General features: G+C 35.4%; 1 protein-coding gene across 2 annotated transcripts in view; it reads right to left on the minus strand.

The window, feature by feature from the left end:
• Positions 1 to 14,664, minus strand: part of FAM149B1 (family with sequence similarity 149 member B1) — an 87,945-nt gene that overhangs the window by 37,302 nt on the left and 35,979 nt on the right. For both annotated transcript variants that reach the window (XM_077778548.1, XM_077778547.1), the window contains exons 6-7: positions 9,664 to 9,834; positions 6,671 to 6,858 (exon numbers count right to left, since the gene is read on the minus strand). In XM_077778548.1, coding sequence (XP_077634674.1) covers positions 6,671 to 6,858; positions 9,664 to 9,834 — 359 coding nt within the window. The remainder of the gene's footprint in view (positions 1 to 6,670; positions 6,859 to 9,663; positions 9,835 to 14,664) is intronic.

Below are 14,664 nucleotides of genomic sequence, written 5' to 3' on the forward strand. Positions count from 1 at the left end.
GATGGTTCAGCATCTGTAAATCAGTCAATGTGATACACTACATTAATAAAAATGAGTATCATATGATAATATCCATACATGCAGAAAAATCATTTGACAAAATTCAAAGCTCTCAGCAAAGTGAGTACAGAGGGAATGTACTCTAACATAATAAAGGACATATATGACAAGCCCATAGCTAACATTATGTTCAACAGTGAAAAGCTGAAAGTTTCTTCTAAGATCAGAAATAAGACAAGGATGTGCACTCTCACCACTTTTATTCAACATAATATTGGAAGTCCTAGCCAGAGCAGTTAGGCAAGAAAAAGAAACAAAAGGCATTCAAACTGGGAAGGAAGAAATAAAACTCTCACTATTTGCAGATGACATTATATTATATAGAAAGCCCTATAACATCAAAAACTGTTAGAATGAATGAATTCAGTAAACTTGTAGGATACAAAATCAATACACAAGAATCTACTGCATTTCTGTACACTAATAATAGAATATAAGAAAAGAAATTAAGAAAACAATCCCACTTGCATCAAAAAGAGTAAAATACCTACAAATAAATTTAACTAAGGAGGTAAAAGACCTGTATACTAAGAACTATAAAACATTAATGAAAGAAATGGAAGAAGACACAAATAAATGGAAAGATATTCTGTGCTCACAGATTAGAAAAATTAATGTTGTTAAAACATCCAAAATACCCCCCCCTCAAATGCACAGATTCAATGTGACTCCTATCAAAATTCGAACGGCTTTTTTCACAGAAATAGAAGAAACAATCCTAAAATTTGTGTGGAAGCATAAAGACCCCAAATAACCAAAGCAATCTTGAGAAAACAAAGCTGGAAGAATCTTGCTCCCTGATTTCAAGTTATATTATGTAGCTATAGCAATTAAAACAGTTTGGTACTGGCATAAAAACAGACACATAGATCTATACAACAGAACAGAAAATTCAGAAATAAACCCACATACAGGAGATAAGAATATAAAAGAAGTAAAGGACAGTCATTTCAATAATTTTTTTTTGGAAAGTTGGACCAGTATCTTATACCATATACAAAAGTCTATTTAAAATAGATCAAAGGCTTGAACATAAGACCTGAAACCACAAAACTTCTAGAAAAAACATGAGGTAAACTTCTTGACATAGGCCTTGGCCATGATTTTTTAAATCTAATGCCAAAAGCAAAATCAACATCAAATTAAAAAGCTTCTGCACAGCAAAAGGAAAAATTGACTAAATGGAAAAGCAGCCTATTGAATGGGAGAAAATACTTGCAAATCATCTGTCTGATATGGGGCTAACTTCTAAAATTTATGAAAATATATACATAGCCAAAAAAAAATCCACTTTAAAAATGGGCAGAAGATCTGAATAGACATTTTTTCAAAGAAGAACCAGAGATGGCCAAAAGGTACATGAAAAGATGCTCTACATTACTTATCAAGGAAGTGCAGATCAAAATTAAAATGCGGTTTCACCTCACACTAGTCAGAATAGAATAGCTATGATCACAAAGTCTAGAAATAACAAGGGCTGGCAAGGAGGTGCAAAAAGAGAACCCTTGTGCACTACTTGTGGAAACGTAAATTGGTGCAGCCACTATAGGAACCAGTATGGATTTTCCTCAAAAAAATTAAAGATAGAGCTACCATATGATCCAGCTATTCCACTGCTGGGTATTTATCAAAAAAAAAAAAATGAAAATACCAACTTGAAAAGATATATGTACCTCAATGTTCATTGCAGAATTATTTACAATAGTAAAGATATGGAAATGACTGAAGTGTCCATCAATAGATGAATGGATTAAAAAAACTAAAACAACTGTAGTGTATATATACAATGAAATATTCTTCAGCCCTAAAAAAGAATGTAATCTTTCTATAAGTGACAACATGAATGGACCTGGAGGGCATTATGCTAAGTGAAGTAAGTTAGAGAAAGACAAATAGCATATGATCTTTCTTATAGATGGAATCTAAAAATAAATAAATAAAACCAAGCCATAGACACAGAGAAGAGATTGGTAGTTGCTAGAGGAAGGGCATAGGGAGTTAGAGAAATGGGTGAAAATTTATTTGTTTTTGTTTTTAGAATGAATCAATTGAATTTTAAATTTTCATATCTATAGAAGAATTAATCCCCAAAAGACTCACATTTACATACAGGTTTAAAATATTTTATAATGTTTTTAATGAGATAAAATTCATATAACAAAAAATTCATTTTTAACCATTTTACAGTATACAAGTAATTGGTTTTTAGTGTATTCACAATGTTGTACACCACTATCTAATGTCAGAAAATGTCTATCACTGCAGAGACACCACATACCTCCCAATTTCCTTCTTCCTCTATCCCTTGGCAGCCACTAAACTACTTTCTGTCTCTATTGATATGCCTGTTCTGGACATTTCTTCTGAATAAAATCATACAATATATGGCCCTTTGTGTTTGGCTTCTTACCCTTAGCATAACGTTTTCAAAGTTTATCCATGTTGTAACATGCATGATTACTTAATTTTGGTTTATGAATGAATAATATTACATTGCATAGTACATTAGTTACTTATCCTGCTATAACAATATACCACAGACTGGATGGCTTAAATAACAGAAATTTATTTTCTTACAGTTCTGAAGGTTAGAAGTTCAAGATCAAGGTGCTATCTGGCACGTAGGCAGCTGTGTCCTTGAATTACCACTTTTCTGTGAATGCACAGAAAGGGAGCTCTGGTCTCTTCCTCTTCTTATAAGGATGCCAGCTCTATAGGATTAGAGCCCCATGCTTATGACTTTATTTAGCCTTAATTACCTTCCTAAAAGCCCCACCTCCAAATAGTCTCACTGGGGGTTAGGGCTTCAACATATAAATTTTGAGGAGGACAATTCAGTCCATAATACATGTATATACCAAATTTTGTTTCTCCATTCATAGCTGATGAACATTTGCACCGATTCTACTTTTTGACCATTATGAAAATGCTGCTGTGAACGATCATACACATGCTTTTTTTGTAGGAAGGTTTCAGTTCTCTTGGTTATATACCTTTGAGTGGAATTGCTGGTCATATGGTAATCTTATGTTTAAGCTTTTGAGGAACTACCAAACAGTTTACGTGGTGGCCACACCATTCTACCTTACCCCAGCAATGTATGAGGGTTCACATCCTCCCCAATCCTTGTTATTGTCTTTTTCTTTTTTTAACAGAGCCATCCTAGTGGGTAGAAGTAGCATTTCATTGTGATTTTGGTTTTGGTTTGTATTTCCCTAATGAATAAGGATGTTGAACATTTTTTAATATGCTTAATGGCCATGTGTGTATCTTCTTTGGAGAAATATCTATTGAAGTTGTTTGCCCATTTTTAAATTGAGTTGTGTGTCCCTTTGTTGTTGAATTGTACTTTACATATTATGGATGCTAGATTCTTAACAGGTGTATGATTTGCGTGTATATTCTCCCACTCTGTAGGCTGTCTTTTCACTTTCTTGATAATATCCTTTGATACATACATTTATTTTTAGGATAAAATCCAGTTTATTGATTTTTTTGTTGCTTGTGGTCTTTGTGTCATATCTAAGAATCCATTGCCAAATCCAAGCTCATGAAGATTTACTCAAGTTTTCTTCTAAGAGTTTTTTAGTTTTAGTTCTTAAATATATGCTTGTTATTCATTTTCAGTTGATACTTTGTATGTAGTGTGAAAAAAGGGTCCAAATTCATTCTTTCTCACGTGGTTATCCAGTTTTAGCACCATTCGTTCAAGAGACTATTCTTATCCCATTGAATGGTCTTGGCACCCTTGTTGAAAATCAATTGGCTGTAGATGTGAGGATTTATTTCTAGACTCTTCATGCTATCATGTTGATCTATATATCGATTCTTATGCCAGTACTACATTGTTTTGGCTAATGTACCTTTGCACTAAGTTTTAAAATCGGGAAGTGTGAAGCCTTATACTTTGTTCTTTTTTAATATTATTTTGGACATTCACTCAAATCTATTTGGGAAGTATTGCCATCTTAACAATATTAAGTCTTCTAATCCATAAAACACAGGAAGACTTCCAATTCTTTAGTTTTTTTCTATTTTCTTACTATAATGTCTTGTAGTTTTCAGTGTAAAAGTCTTACAGTTCTCTGGTTAAGTTTATTTCTAAGTATTTTATTCTATTTATTATAAGTGAACTGTTTTCTTAGTTTCATTTTTGGTTGTTCATTGATAGAATAATTTTGAGAAGTATGATAGAGAAAGCATAAACTGCCTTGAACAGACTTAGTAGAAATCTGTATTTGGAGAATGCTATAGGGGAGGGTTCAGAAGGAAATGAGGAACATGTTATTAAAAACTGGAAGAAAGGAGGTGTTTGTTATTTAGTGGAAGAAAGTTTAGTGCAATGGTCTCCTGTGATCATGTGGAAGGCAGAAGTTTAAGTGATGATTCTGGTGGTATAGCTAAGGAGATTTCTAATCAAAGTGTTGAAAGGGAGGCCTGATTTTTTTCCTGCTACTTATACAATAAAACAGGAGATGAGAAAGAGAAACTAATGGAAAAAATATTGAAAAAACATTAAATATAAAGAAACCAGGACTTGACAATTTTGAAAAATTTGTATATCTAGATGGCAAAAAAGTTTAAATGAAAGGCTGTCAGACCTTCAAAACTCTACTAACTGGAAGCAGTCTAATAAAACTACTTAGCTGCACATATGTGCTACCTTTTATGAAAAAGGAAGGGTGACTCAGAGGGCAAAACGAAGAGCCCAGAGGTTGGAACAAAGAGCTATTTCTAGGACTAGAACTCCCAATATTTTCCCAACTGGACTTCAGAATTACTATGAACCTTTTTTTTTTTTTTAACCTTCCTTTTTTTTTTTTTTTTTTTTTTTTTTTTTTTGAAAAAAAGAGAGAGNAAGCAGGCTCTGCACTGTCAGCACAGAGCCCGACACTGGGCTCGATATCATGAACCCACAAGATCATGCCCTGAGCCAAAATCAAGAGTCAGACACTTAAATGACTGAGCCATCAAGGTGCCCCTTACCTTTCATTTCTGCCCACCCCCCTTATCTGGAATGTCTGTTATCCTTTCCCTGGTCTACTATTGTATGACAGGTGTGTTGGGGTAAAGTAAATTTTCTCTAGGAAAGAAATGGTAGGTTGGATTATATAGTTAGATGTTTATATACATGTGTATATAGCCTTTAGTTTCACAGATCTATAGATGGAAGGGAATTGGGCCCCAGTAACTTTACTTAATGTATTACATCCAGGAACTTTATTCATACCAGGACCTGATTTAGATGATAATATTTTAAACTTCTGAGCTGATGCTATAAAAAGAGGAGTCTCTTGGAAGCCTTGGGAATTGAATGTATTTTGCATGTGGGAGCACAGGAATCATTAGGAACAAGTTTTGCTCCTAATTGTAATGGGCAAACTCTAAGGTGGCCCCTCTTACCTCGGTGTTCACACCTTTGTGGCATCTCCCTTTGAGTGTGACTTGCTTCAGACCAACATAAGATGGTAAAAGTGATGAGATGTCACTTCCATGAATATGTTATATAAGTTCTGTTTCACTAGCTGACTAGCTCTCAGCCTTTCTTGCTGGCTTTGAAGAAGAAAGCTGCTGTGATTCCTAAGGCTGCAAAAAACTCAATACTTCTAAGAACACACAGAAGGGGAAGTGGATCCTTTCCTAGGTGAGCCTCTACATGAGAGCCTAGTTGTGGCTAACACCTTGGTCACAGCTTTGTGAGATCCTAAGTAGAAGACTAGCCTGGTCTTCTGACCCACAAATCTGTGAGATAAAAAACGTATGTTGTTTGAAACTGATAAGTTATAATTTTTTGTGCAGTACAGAAAAACAAACAGTTCTCAAAAAACTAAATATACATTTAACCACATAATCAAACCATTCCACTTCTAGAAATTTACCTAAGAGAAAGGAAATGTAGGTGCAAAAAATTCTTGTACAGTAATGTGCATAATACCTTTGCATATTATAGTCCCAAACTGAAAAGAACCCAAATGTCCATGAACAGGTAAATGGATAAACAAACTGTGGAAAGTAGAACATTTCTTAGGAATAAATTGCTGACACACACACTTACAGGGATGAATCTCAAAGCGGTCGTGCTGAATGAAGGAAGCTGACAAAAAGGAAATACCATGATTCCATTTATACGAAACTCTACAAAATAAAAACTAAACTATAGTGACAAAGCACATTTGTTGTCACTTGGTAGGTCAGGCAGGAGCAAAAGGGAGGAATTACAAAGGTCACGAATGTTTGGGGTTGATTGCTATGTTCATTATAGTGACTGTGGTTTCATCTATGTATGCATAGGTCAATTGACCAATTTACACTTTAAATATGAATAGTTTATTGTATATCAGTTATTCTTAAGTAAGGCAGTTTTAAAAAGGTATTTGCACACTTTTTTTCCCACAAGTAATTATATTCAAGTAAAACACAGTCTAGTCATCATAGAACAGCCTTGTTACTCATCCACTCATTCTCAAATATTGTCTAAATATGTGTCTGTGAAAAATACAAGTATGAATCTTTTGCAGTAATGAAACATATAATCTGAAAGACTAGTCAGTTAGAGTTCGGAAATCATAAATACTTATTTTTTTTATATTGTTTTCACAAAGATCCTTACCAGAAGCAAATCCCTCCCAATGACTGCGTGTTAACTGCTCCATACAGCTCAGAACCTTGCTCCACACGTCGTCAAACACATAAGCAAGGACGTCCTCTTTCATGCAGGAAAATGGAGCAATGGGAGGGTACCCTAATTTCTGTTTCTCTGAAGATGCTTGTAATTTCTTTCCTTGAAACCCCTCTTCCCTGTAACAGAAGCAAATAAGACTTCCTGGTTATTCTTTAGTGAGTATTCAGCACTGTCTTTTGTGCTTCTTCAGGAGTGTGATTTGTGTCCCTTCCCCGCATGTAGATGTATGTAGCTCAGCAAGCATATGTATGCAGCCTATGTGTTAAACTGTCTTGTGACCTAAGGGCGTTCTCAAACAGAGGAGACTAAATTTTCCTTTTTGCTCCCACCTTACCCCACTACTCTACAAAAAAAAAAAAAAAAGGAAAAAGAAAATGATAAGAAAAAGAAGACTGAGAACTCATTGTGTATTTTTCAGCTTTAAACAGTGAACATTGTCAGTTGAGCAATAAGCTATGACAAGCATACGGAAATAATCTTTTTGTTGTGACTGGATAACATTTAGATTACTATTTATTAACATTTAATGATGGGCATGTGACTCTGTCACATAGTTATTTGAGGCAATGATTCATTAGGGAAATAGTGCACTTTTACTAATCCAAACAAACATTTGGCATTTGGCTAGAAAGGAAAAGGTGGGGAGACCATGAATCTATCTGCAGTCCAGAAACTCAGCCAAGTCTGTCTCTTCTCTGGGAGGGAATACCAATAACCCCTGTATTTGGGGGGCAAAAATCTAGCTGACAGATGTGCTTACCTATGATAGATGTATTATGAATTAACACAAAGAAAATTCTGGAAAACTTGGGCTATGAAGAAATATCTTAAGGTCTCTACAGTGAAAATTATCCCTAGGGTAGCAGAGGTTTCAAGAATTAAATAAGCTCTAAGAAGGAAAGAAGGATGCTAAGAGGTTTATGCAGGGCAGCTAAAGACTCTACTTCTTTCCCAAGGAAGAGCTGCCCTGGCATTAGGCTGGGGAGAAGGCTGATTTAGTATAATTGTATTTAAATGTATATTCCTTTTATAGGAGATAACACTTTCGTATGATGAAAAAACTTCACGTTATACAGAAGGAAATGTATTTATGTAGTGAAAAATAAGTTTACATCTCTGTCTCCCAGTCACCATTCCCAGAAGCAAACATTATATATTGGCCCGGAGAAATAGTTACATTACATTGTACTGCACTGTGGTCTTTTATTTAACAATGTATCTGACCCTCCATCACTATTAATACATATAAATCTGCCTCTTAAAAAACAGCTATCGGGCATTCCACTGGATATACCATAGTATATCTAACTATCTGGGTACCGATCACCCAGCCTTTTGTTCTTATAATCAATAGGACATTTAATATCCTTGTATGCAGTTCTTTGGGTATATGGATATTATATCTGTAGGATAAATTCCTATAAATAGAATGAAATAGAGTGAAAGGGTATATGCATTTCAACTGGCAAGACATTGCCCACTTTCCTCTAAAGAGAGATAATCTTCAGTATTGAAAAAATGTACCTTTTTTCCATTCAAGGAATTATTCAAACTTCTTTACTTTGTTTTCTCTTCCAGTCTGACAGATAAAATAGTATATTGTCGCTTAATTTGCATTACTAATCGTGAATGAAATTGGATCTTATTTCCTTTATTTAAATCCATTTTCTTGGGTAAATTCCTAGCAGTGCTATTGCTGGGTCATAGGGAAGTTCTATTGTTAGTTTCCTGNCTCCTCCCCCACTTGTGTGAGCTCTAGAACTTTTAAAGGCTTGCAGGAATAGCTTAAGAGGTTAATATTTCAGAAAGGTAGCATAGGATAGTGAATAGAGCACTCGATTTAGAATAAGATGAATAAGGTTTTAGGTCTTAGCTTTACCTCAGACATATCATTACACCACTCTGATTCTCACCTATCATAAAGACAGAAAATAATATCTGTGTCACAGGACTATTGTCAGAATACAATAAGAATGGTTATAAATAAGCATTAATTGTAAAGTCTGTGTGAAGTATAAGGTTTTATGTAAACTGTATGTACATTTTTCAAACAGGATTTATGTAAACAAAGTTCATACCTCTTCAACTGCTCTTTTGAAGTTTCAGATTTCTATGAGTTAACTGGTGATGATTACAAAAGGTAAAATCAAATTATGTGAAGAAAGAAATGAACTCATTTAAAAATGTTTAATCTCAGGAAGAGGCAAATAACATGTATAGGAAGAAAATACATAAGCAAGTCTGGTATGTGAAAGCAATAGGAATTCATATCAACTAAGCATATGGACCCTGGATACCTGAGAAGTAATAGGAAATAAATAACCAAGTGACATAAATCTAATTATAGGTAATATTGGTGACATACTTTTGGTTGTGTTTTCTTTGTTTGTTTGGGGGGGGTTCTGGGTAGTAGATTTTATTATTTTTTCAATCCATTTTTAGGGAAAGAGTGAGCATGAATGGGGGAGAGGAGGAGCTCAGAGAGAGAAACAGAAAGAGAATCTAAAGCAGGTTCCACACTCAATACAGAGCCCAATTCAGGGCTTGATCTCTCAAACCTGGGATCATGACCTGAGCCAGAATCAAGAGTCAGATGCTCAATGGACTGAGTCACCCAGGTGCTCCTAAGTAGTATACTTTAGAAAAAACAGAGGAACCCATGAGTGGCTCAGTCAGTTAAGCATCCAACTTCAGCTTAGGTCATAATCTCATGGTTTGTGAGTTTGAGACCTGTGTCAGGCTCTGTACTGACAGCTCAGAGCCTGGAGCCTGCTTCAGATTCTTTGTCTCCCTCTCTCCCTGCCCCTCCCCTGCTCAAGCTCTGTCTCTCTGACTCTCAAAAATAAATAGACATTAGAAAAAATAGTTATTAATACACAAAATAGGAGGGGAGTAAAAAGCTTAAAAGACTTAATACTCACTTATCAGTGTGGTCGAATGCTAGGTATTCCTCTATTATTCCTTCAGAGAAGATTACACAGTCTTCCTCTTCTCTTTCTATAGAATACACACTAGGAGATTTGGCAATTGAAGGTGCTTTATGAGCATAAGAAGATGAAGAAAAATGTAACTTCTTTCCCCTAATACCAAATCTGGGACAGGAAAAAGCAAATATTAGTTATAAATAAACAGTTCTTACAGCAATTCAGTCATACAAGTTTCAGCTCAAAATCCCTTGCCCTGCTGACACCTCCCCAGACTATTCATAGACTTAATGCCTATTGTTCTCAGAACAGGAAGATAAACACTAGCCATCGACCTACTCTGCCTAGGTGTACTATGTAGTATCAAATACTATTTGCTATCTTTTCAGATGTAACAGCTAAGGCTATAAGTTTAAAAAAAATTAAGAATAACCAGTGAGAATGGATAGTATCAAAAAGACAAGAAATAACAAGTGTTGGCAAGGATATGGAGAAAAGGGAACCTTCATGCACTGTTGGTGGGAATGTAAACTAATGCAGCCACTATCGTTACTCAAAAAAATTAAAAATAGACATACATACGACCCGGTAATTCCACCACTGAATATTTACCTGTAGAAAATGAAAACACTAATTTGAAAAGATATATGCACTCCTGTGTTTATTGCAGCATTGTTTATACAATAGCTGATATGAAAGCAACCTAAGTGTCCACAGATAGATTCACGGATAAAGATGTGGTATGTATATATAATGGAGTATTACTCAGCCATGAAGAAGATTGAAACTTGCCATTTGCTACAACATGGATGGACATAGAGCATATAATGCTAAGTGAAATAAGTCAGACAGGAAAAGACAAATACCATATGATTTCCCTGAAACATGGAATCTAAAAACCACAACAAATGAACAAACAAAACAAAACAGAAACAGATTCATAAATATAGAGGACAAACTGGTGGTTGCCAGAGGGTATAGGGATTGGAAAGTGGATAAAATAGGTGAAGGGTATTAAGAGGTACAGATTGACAGTTATAAAATAAATAAGTAATGGGGATTAAAAGTATGGCATAGGGAACAGTCAATAATATTGTAATGACTTTGGTGCCAGATGGTAACCATACCTATTGTGGTAAGCATCTTGCAATTTATATAACTGATGAACCACTATGTTGTACACCTAATACTAATATTTTATAATCAAGTCTCCTTCAATAAAAAAACTTTTGAAAAATTAGCAATGTTAATAATTACAACTTTCAGGTACCTCAGGAGATTATATGCTTATTTCAGTAACTCCATCATAGTTCAAAATGCATACTCCTAAAGAGCAGGGATCTGCTCATATTTATATTTAAATTTCTCTTCCTTCCTGGGTATTCAATGAATATATGATGACTCATTCAATTCAGAATCTTTACTTCGGAGAAAACCAGTCAAATCTGAGCTGTAGTACAGTTGTTTTAATGGCTCTGTTTTAACCAAATATTAAATATAACCAATGTATATTTTGTGATATTTTTTATACTTTTTTGTACCTTAAGCATTTTTTAATGAAAAAAAAGAAAAAGAATAAACCTGTGGCACTTTTCAGCAAGGCTAGTGGGAAAAGCTGACTTGAAGACATTTTGGAAATATGTATTAGAAGCCTTAAAACAGGGGCCCCTGGGCGGTTTAGTCAGTTAAGCGTCTGACTTTGGCTCAGGTCATGATCTCGCGGTTAGTGGGTTCGAGCCCTGCATCGGGCTCTGTGCTGACAGCCAGCTCAGAGCCTGGAGCCTGTTTCAGATTCTGTGTCTCCCTCTCTCTCTGACCCTCCCCTGCTCATGCTGTCTCTCTCTCTCTCAGAAATAAATAAAACGTTAAAAAAAATTTTTAAAAAGAAGCCATAAAACAAACATACCTATTGATTCAGTGATTTTATTTGTAGGGGTTTCTTTCAAGGATATGACCTACATGATTTAGCCATAAAAATTATCATCACAGAATTGTTTATAATTGCCAAAAATGAAAACTAGCCCAACTGTTTCAAAATACACAGTTGGGGACTGGTTGTTTAAATAAAAGTATATTTTTGCAATAGAATATTGTAAGGTCATTAAATTAATGTATGAGAAAATTAAGATTTCCACAATGAGACAGTAAGTATAAAAATATTACAAATATGTATAGTGTTTTCATAAAACTGTATACATATGTGGCAGAGAATGCCAAATGCCCCCCAGCATCTATTCTCCCCTTTACTAGTAAGTCATGCCAATTTAATTCAGGAGAGCAATACATTTCCCACGGCCTTGTAGCCAAATGTAACCAATGAGATATGAACAGAATTTTTTAAATATTTTATTTATGTATTTTTGTAAATTTTTTAAAATTTGTATTGAAGTTAGTTAGCAAATAGTGCAACAATGATTTCAGGAGTAGATTCCTTAATGCCCCTTACCCATTTAGCCCATCCCCCTCCCACAATCCCTCCAGCAACCCTCTTTTTGTTCTCTATATTTAAGAGTCTCTTCTGTTTTGTACCCCTCCCTGTTTTTATATTATTTTTGCTTCCCTTTCCTTATGTTCATCTGTTTTGTATCTTAAAGTCCTCACATGAGTGAAGTCATGTGATATTTGTCTTTGACTCACTAATTTCGCTCTGCATAATACCCTCTAGTTCCATCCACATAGCTGCAAATGGTAAGATTCCATTCTTTTTGATTACCGAGTAATACTCATTGTATATATATACCACATCTTTTTTAACCATTCATCCATCGATGGACATTTGGGCTCTTTCCATACTTTGGCTAGTGTCCATATCGCTCCTATAAACATTAGGGTGAATGTGCCCCTTTGAAACAGCACACCCGTATCCCTTGATAAATAACTAGTAGTGCAATTGCTGGGTCATAAGGTAGTTCTATTTTCAGTTTTTTGAGGATCTCCCATACTGTTTTCCAGAGTGGCTACACCAGTTTGCATTCCCACCAGCCGTGCAAAAGAGATCCTTTCTCTGCATCCTCGCCAACATCTGTTGTTGCCTGAGTTGTTAACGTTAGCCATTCTCACAGGTGTGAGGTAGTATCTCATTGTGGTTTTGATTTGTATTTCCCTGATGATGAGTGATGTTGAGCATTTTTTCATGTGTCGGTTGGCCATCTGGATGTCTTCTCTGGTGAAGTGTCTATTCATGTCTTCTGCCCATTTCTTCACTGGATTGTTTTTTTTGGCTATTGAGTTTGATAAGTTCTTTATAGATTTTGGATACTAACCCTTTATTTGTTATGTCATCTGCAAATATATTCTCCCATTCCATCAGTTGCCTTTTAGTTTTGCTGATTATTTCCTTTGCTGTGCAGAAGCCTTTTATTTTGATGAGGTCCTAATAGTTCATTTTTGCTTTTGTTTCCCTTGCCTCCAGAGACATGTTGAGTAAGAAGTTGCTGCAGCCAAGGTCAAAGAGGTTTTTGCCTGCTTTCTCCTGTAGGATTTTGATGGCTTCCTATCTTACATTTAGGTCTTTCATCCATTTTGAGTTTATTTTTGTGTATAGTGTAAGAAAGTGGTCCGGGTTCATTTTTCTGCATGTCTCTGTCCAGTTTTCCCAGCAGCACTTGCTGAAGAGACTGTCTTTATTCCATTGGATATTCTTTCCAGCTTTGTCAAAGATTAGTTGGCCGTACGTTTGTGGGTCCATTTCTGGGTTCTCTATTCTGTTCCATTGATTTGAGTGTCTGTTTTTATGCCAATAGCATACTGTCTGGATGATTACAGCTCTGTAATATAGCTTGAAGTCTGGGACTGTGAAGCCTCCAGCTTTGGTTTTCTTTCTCAAGATTGTTTTGGCTATTCAGGGTCTTTTCTGTTTCCACACAAATTTTAGGATTTTTTTTCTAGTTCTGTGAAGAATGCTGGTGTTATTTTCATAGGGATTGTGAGATATGAGCAGGACTCTGGGAAGGTTGTTTAAAGGGAAATGACTTGGCTGTAAGGGGTGCCCTTTTGCCCTTCTGCCTTTCCTTTCTGCCACCTGGAAAGTGAATGTCATGTTTGGAACTCTATCAGCCATCTTGGATCATGAAGACAACTTATGGAAAAACATCCTGGGTTAATATGGTATAACAAAAAGATGAAAAGAGTCTAAAGCCCTGAAAACACCATGCCACTACCATACAATCTTTAGATACTGTCCCCTGAGCCTTCTTTTAAAACAGAAACAAACTGTTAAGTAAGCCATGCCATTAAATAAAGTGTAGAGTTCATAGGAAGCGGTTGGAAAGATAGGTAGCCAGACTTGGGCTAATTGATAGCAATAAAAACCTTAAAGTTTTTAAGAAGGTGAATGACAAGATCTTTGCTGTGGTGGTAATGAGGAAGATAATGTGGTTTGGAAGCTAGTGCAAAAGATAAAACAAGAGCAAGTGAGCTGAGAGTCTCGACCATGGCAGGATGCATGCACCCTGTATTTGAGGATGGAGAGATAGTAAGAGATTAGAAACAGTTTGGAAAACCAGCACATCTAGACCGCTGGTATTACTGTTTATGAAAGTATCAAATTTGAGACATAAGGTCTTTTAAATCACTGTTCTGAAATTCTAAACAGTGATTTCGAAATCTAGTCAAAGATTTATGCCAATCCATGACAACATTTTAACTGATCTACACCAAAAGGAAGAAAATAAGGACAGTGCCCAGGAAGACTGCCAAATCTCCTTTTCTTGAAAAGGACTGTCCTTATTTTGAGATCACGCACTTCATGCTTTTTCTTTTATAAAATAGTGATGTTAGTTGTTATTTTATGTTTTTTTAACATAATATGACAAAATTAAAAGCTGCCAAACCCATATCAAACACTGGATACCCACGATTCTGTATGTTATTATGCTGTTGTGTCATTCCATTTGTATTAGTAGCCAGTTTTTTAATCAGTGGTGACTAATTGAATTTTTATAAATTTTGTTCTTTTTAAGTAAACTCTGTACCCAACATGGGGGTCCCCATGGATCT

This window comes from Crocuta crocuta, unplaced genomic scaffold, assembly GCF_008692635.1.
Source record: "Crocuta crocuta isolate KB4526 unplaced genomic scaffold, BGI_CrCroc_1.0 scaffold167, whole genome shotgun sequence".
Lineage (NCBI taxonomy): Eukaryota > Metazoa > Chordata > Mammalia > Carnivora > Hyaenidae > Crocuta > Crocuta crocuta.